Source organism: Hevea brasiliensis, chromosome 16, assembly GCF_030052815.1.
Source record: "Hevea brasiliensis isolate MT/VB/25A 57/8 chromosome 16, ASM3005281v1, whole genome shotgun sequence".
Taxonomy (NCBI): Eukaryota; Viridiplantae; Streptophyta; class Magnoliopsida; order Malpighiales; family Euphorbiaceae; genus Hevea; species Hevea brasiliensis.
Window position 1 is genome coordinate 41888120 of NC_079508.1, and position 6762 is coordinate 41894881.

At 31.4% G+C, this 6762-nt stretch overlaps 1 protein-coding gene across 1 annotated transcript; it reads left to right on the plus strand.

Annotated features, from left to right (window-relative positions):
- Positions 1 to 779: 779 nt before the first annotated feature.
- Positions 780 to 6762, plus strand: LOC110651332 (glycerophosphodiester phosphodiesterase GDPD4). The gene is made up of 9 exons (XM_058138155.1): positions 780 to 1058; positions 1150 to 1236; positions 1326 to 1423; positions 2558 to 2618; positions 4145 to 4225; positions 4469 to 4561; positions 5504 to 5593; positions 6112 to 6239; positions 6326 to 6762. Exons 1-9 carry the CDS (start codon positions 849 to 851, stop codon positions 6492 to 6494), a joined length of 1017 nt encoding a protein of 338 aa, XP_057994138.1. The 5' UTR covers positions 780 to 848; the 3' UTR covers positions 6495 to 6762.

Below are 6762 nucleotides of genomic sequence, written 5' to 3' on the forward strand. Positions count from 1 at the left end.
AGCTAACAGCTATCAGTTGTATTCAACAGTTAATCCAAACAGGCCCTTAGTCATTAAAATATTATATTTATTTAAAAATATTTTTATTGTTGGAAATGTTAGATATTTATTGAATATATTGATTTCAATTTTTTAGTTTTGTATTGGGATTTAGAGAAATAAAAATGAATTAATAGTAATTTTTTATTTTAATTTTTAATTGACTTTTGTTTTCTATCATTGTTTTGATTTTTGCGAAAGGAAAAAAAAGTAATAAATGAATGAGAGAGGAGAAAAGGCTTGTAGAGTAAGGTTATGTTTGTTTTTTGAAAAATATTTCTTTAGATAATTTTTAATATTTGTACATTTAAAAATTAATTAAAGAAAAATATTTTAATTAAAAAAAATAATTAATTAAAAAAAATAAATTTCTCTTTAAAAATTATATTATAAATTTTAATAATTTTATTAAAATGTAAAATATTTTTACATGTATGATATAATACATATTATTAATTTAATATTATAATTAAATAATAAAAAATATTTTCTTAAAAAAATTTTCATAAAAAATATTTTTTATATATGAATTATTTTTTTAAAATAAATAGAGTCTAAAGATTAAAAATTATTTTAAAAAAATATTATTTTAAATAATATTAAAAATAATTTAAAAATATTTAAATATTTTAAACTTCTCATAAATTAAAATATATAAATTTAATTTAAATTAATTTTTAATACTATTTTAACTGCCAAACATTGCTTTTTTTTTTTAAAAAAAAAAAAACTGCCTAACATAGCCTATTGTGCCTTCCTTTACTATTCTTCTCATCTCGAGCTAGAACGTGGGTGGGAGAGAGATCGAAATGGCAACCTCCGGCGGAGTAGGAGGAAGAAGACGGCCACCGCCACTGCTTCAGACTAACCGCACCGGTCTTCAAGGCGTGACTAGAAATCGATTCCCGATAAGCCTTCCCTCTTCTCGCAGAACTTTCCGTTTGATCATAATTAGTCTTGCCTTCATTGCTCTCGTTCCTCCTATTTTCTTCCACTTCAGGCTCCGCCGCTTCCATCAAGTAACCCTTCTCTCTCTTGCTCGGCGAGCAAAATTTGTGGATTTGCTAGCACAAGCTCATGGATTTATAGATTTTTCTCATTTATTTACAGATGCGATTAAGGAAGTGCGGTTGGCTGAATAATCCTCCTCTTGTTTGTGCTCACGGTGGTGATTCAACTAATGCCTTCCCCAACACAGTAAGCAATCCTTTTTCTCTTATTTTGTTTTTTCCCCCTTGAGATGAATTAAGAATTTGATGATTACTCTTTTCTTCTTTACTTCACAGATGGCGGCATATCATTTGGCTCTTCGTTCTCGAGTAGACTGTATTGAGATTGATGTTTCTCGTTCATCAGATGGAGCTCTGTTTGCTCTCCATGATAGGTATATTTTGATTCGCTTCTTTACGACCAGAAGATTGTTATATATTTTCCATTTTGTTATATATTTTCCATTTCTCTGAATTCTGGTCTTTGTCATATATATAATAAACTGGAGGGGCTTTGCAGTTTTCATTTTATGCCTAATGGGTTGGAGTACTTTAGTTTTATGAATTTGGATCAGGACTGCTCTGCATTAGTGAAACGCGTTACCTTACCTGATACACTGGTCTATGCGAAATGGTTTATGGAAACTTGGGATGAGTTGGAATAAAACCTCACTCTAGCAATGTGATCGCTAAAGTTTATATGTCATCTATAGTATAAGAAGAAATTTCAGTATATGGATTTCTTTGGTGCAAGAGGGTAGAGAAGAAACTATCAATATATACTTATAAAATCATGTTTTGTATGAAATAAGAAAATGATGAGGAAATTGTATAATTAGTACTCTCCTAATCCCAGCTTCAAGAGAGTTTTTTAAAATAAAACTATTGATTTATTCATGGGATTTTGTTAAGTCCTTTTATCCATTCTCTCCTAATGGTCCAAAATAGTAACAGTTTGAAAGCTGTTCTTCACAGTTGGAGTGAATTTTATCTTCATTCTCACTGTCCGAAGGGTTTATTGCTGCTATTATATAATCAACAGCTCTTTAAGTTAGTCAGGTTTCTTCGTCTATTTTGAGTTCAGTTCTATTTATTTACTGAATCTTTCCTTAGGATAAGGTAGCTAGCTCATAGCTTTGTGTTCTCATGTAGCAATCATACCCTTATGTATAGGCCAATACATATTGTTAGCTACCTTTATACCTGAGCCTCAAAGATTACATTGTTACATTACATGCATAAATAATTTCTTTTATTTATTTATTTATTTACTTAATATCTCTGTCATCCCTTTTCAATGGTGTTATTTCCAACTTGCCAATGTGTAGTTTCATGCTTAAAACTTAAGATTTGTTTGTATGTTGATCTGTCCCTCAATTCCAGTAATAATATTTGTTATTGTCTTTCATATATTTACTTATGCATATGTGGAAATGGTTCTATCATTGTTGGATTGTAATGTACCTTGGTTTTTATTTAAAATTATTTTTACACTGCTTGGAGTTTTGATTTGCACATGACACAGGCAGGGATTTGCAGCGGATATCTGGTAATAATACTACTAAAGTTGGGTACTTGAGCATGAAAGAGGTGAGAATTGCTGACTTGGCTCTATTTTCGGTTGTGTTATTCCATTAATTGACATGACAAGTAAATAATTATTAGTTATAGAGCTAATTAAACAGTTGTTGGTTTTGACTTGAGATTGCATTTTACTTTCTTGATGTTAACATTGAATAGATAATGTTCCACTGTTCACTACCTACAATGCACGGAAACGGCACTGGGTAGCATTTCCCAGTGTCCGAAACATTTCCGACATGGAAACGACATGACACGGCTCGGAGATGTTTCAAGGACATTTCCAGAAATACTATAAATCGGCGTTTCTTTTTCTTTTTTTTTTTGTTTTAAAAAAAAAAAGAAAATAATTAGGTTAAAAACGCAAACAATAGAAGTCGCACAGCATTACAACATATCACAAAGAACAGAAGAAGAAGAAGGAGGAGGAGGAGGAGTTTCCTGGCAGTGCAGTGCAGCGGCCTTTAACCTTCTCCTTTCCTATCGTGATGCTCTGAGTGTTCTCAATTGTTTGATTGTGTTTTATATTGGATGGGTTTTGATTGGTTTGAGTTTTTGAATCTGATTTGATTTGGTTTGTATGTTTGGTTTATGATTTATGTGGAAAGAAATTATATATATATATTTGTGTAGAATTAATGACTTTTTTTCTTATCATTTAATTAATTATTTTTCTTTTTATTAATTTTTCCTTCTTTTAATTTTTCTCTAATAAATTTATCAAAAAAATTTTCATGAATTAATCATAATTTTGTCAAATTTAATATCAATATTCTCTCTAAATGTATATGCCCATAATTAGATTTTTCTCAAACCAAATTTGAAGAGTTGTCATAAGTAAATTTTTTTAAAAAAGGGAAGGTTAAAAAATTCCTCTCAAATTCACTAAAAAATTTCAAGATTTGCCATTTATATATATATATATATATATATATATATATATATATATATATATATTTTTTTTTTTTTATATTTACATGTTTCGCACGTTTCCATTTTCTATATTTTTTAAAATGTCATTTTTCCATGTCCGCGTTTCCGTTCCATGTTACATAGTTCCTTACTAGCCATTCAATCCTGCCATAATGTCTCTTCAATCACACTGATTTCTGTTTTGGTTTTTTAAAAATTTGATTCAACAAACCTTTGCTTGCATTAGCATCAATCTAGGAACAGGAGTCCCTAGGGCCTTGTGGGCCTGCTTATTTTTATGCTTTCAATACAGGAACACCTCTTATAACCTGCATATGTGCAATTTAACAACATAATAACTTCTGAAATATGTGCTCATTTTATAAAGTTATATAAAGATTTTATAATTTTTCTTTTTCATTGTATATTCTAGTTCACATGATCTTATTGGGAAAGAAGCAAATCATGTTAACTTGAATTATTGGGGACACTTTTTAGGAACAATCAAGATTCAGCAAGAAAAGCTAATATTGTCTTTAGCATGAAGCCTGCACATTACCTCATTTGAAAGGATTTTTACAGAGTGATGTTGATTAAGTCTATATGTTAGTTTGTGGTTGCAGATTAAAGAATTAGAGGTGCCTCATCAGTCTGTGCAGGTGTTTCACGATAAAAAAATTCCCACTATTGAAGATGCTTTGAAGGTAATTTCAGGAATGTCTCTTTTTCTTTCACCCTTAGCATTGTACTTCTGATACGGAAGCTTCAGTAATCTTTCTGACAAATTTGTAGTGAAAGTTTCTAATATCACTTAAATCAAATATTGTGCTTCGTGGCCAGTGCATAGTATTTATCTTTGTGTGTGTGTATGCGCATGTGTTTTAAATGTTCTGTCAAAACTATACCTATAAGTTTTAACTGACTATTGGTTTACATATTTTTTTCAGTTGGTTTCAAGTTCAGTGCGACAGGTTATTCTAGATGCAAAGGTTGGGCCTCCATCATATGAAAAAGGCCTTGCAAAAGATATTCTTTCAGCTGTGAGTTTTTTTTATTATTATTATTATTTTGGTCCCTCTCCTCTTTTCTTTTGAATTCTCATATCTTTTCTTTTTTTTACTTTAAAATTTAATTATTCAAGATATCAAAGTTGCTGTGTTTGAGATGATTAACTACACTGGAGAAGCAGAGACAGTTTAGGACTGGTAACAAAGACATTTGACAAGGGAAAGATGATCTGCCATGAATTTATACATATATAGTTTTTCTTTCCTTCTCTCTCTCTTCTCTCTCTCTCTTGAATTGGTATAAAATAGATATAGAGACAAGCATCCTCCTGTTCATGAAAAATTTTTATTTTTCCACAATTTCAAAAAAAGAATCTGTGCAGACATAATGTTATGTTTTTATTCTTTAGTAATGGATGTTCATCTTGATTAGTTGATGATATTGGTGTTGAATATGGAATTTTACATTTGTTACTGGTACAACTTGATTGCCAAAGAAATTGAGGTGTTTCACCAAGGCTATTCATGATGTAATTTTATTTGTTTGTCCTTAATTATGGGCTGCACAGTATTACCTAAACTGAACATGCTCTTTTGCTTTTTTATTGTTCTTATGATCTTCTTGAGAACTCCAAGAATTCATTTTGGAGTCTTTAACCTGAGGTTATTGCAGTCTTATTCATGAAGAGGATTTCTGTTGTACATTTGTGAAAGTTGTAACATTACTTGTGCTATAATATATAGCAATAAATTGTTGGAAACATTATGGAAGTACTTAGACTTGCTAACTTAAGAATATGGTTCTAGCATCAGAAGATAGAACAGCTAACTGAATATTTTCCTGAAAAATACAGCTATTTATTATTATGGACTTATGCATTCCTAATATTTTTTAAAAGAATTCTAAATTGCATCTTCAGCATATATTGCAATCAGGGTATGTAAAACTTTCACTTTGATTGCCCAAATTTTCAGGTTGACGGATCACAGTGTAAGAATTGCCTTGTTTGGGCTAAAAGTGACAGTTTAGCAAGGGACTTAATCAAACTATCATCGGATATTGCGGTAAATCAGTTTGACAGTTTTTATGTCTCAGAGAGCTTTATTTAAGACTTTTTGATGGGTTAAATGATGTGATTGTTTAGGAAAAGATTAACAATTTGGGGTTGTCAAAATTAGGAGTGATTGTTTGTCATTTGCAATGGGCAACACGATGATTGGCAAATTTTTTATCTCCTGTTGTCTTGGGGTTCTTAATTCCTGGGTTCATTTAGGGTTGTAGTCTTACAATAAGCAGAGCCTGGCTTAACTATTGACTTTAGCTGCTCTTCCGCAAGTTAAACGTTTTTGGACCAGTATAGTGGTTGAGTATTAGCTTTTAGCTGCAAGATTGGAATTTAAAGAACCTGGAAAATCATGTCACCAGTCACCACTAACCTGTGGATCTTTTGCTTTGACAATAGACTTAATTATTGATGTGCTTGTACAGCTATTTAAATACTGATAACACAACATGTGTGTGTGTGTGTGTGTGTGTGTGTGTGTGTGTGTCATCTTTTTGGTTTTTTATTGTCTTTGTACAGGTGGGCTATATTGTTATGGTGGATCCTAATACAGGCATGAGAATGAACTTACTAAGAATGAAGGGAGCTGGGGTGGTTGGTGTTTTCCATCCATTGATTGACGAAAAACTCATGAGAATTCTGCGTGGGTATGAACTGCATTATGAAATGTGTTACAGTGCAGCAAATATTGGTTTTACTTGTAAATTAGTGTTTGGCATTTGATTAATAACAGGAGGAACAAAAAGGTGTATGCTTGGACTGTTGATGATGTGGATTCCATGCGAAGAATGTTGTTTGAGCGGGTAGATGCTGTCGTCACAAGCAACCCCAGTCTACTTCAACAGATTATGCAAGACATTAGAACTCAATGTCGCGAAGAAGGATATACTCTGCCGCGGTGATACCTATATCGTTTGAGTTTGAACCTCTGCTATACTGCCATCAACCTCTTCTATTTTTTGTGGTTATTACGAGTTACGAATCTCCTCCCATCTTTGGAGGTAAGATGTAGATTTTATGTCATATAGCAACTGTTAGGTAAACAAAATTAATGATTCCTGGATTATAACTCGAGATTTGGTCTTAATTTCACCAATTGTCCTTTCAAATTTTCACTTAAAACTTCCATCGTTGATGTAATGAACATAAACAAAAGCCCATATTATTTGA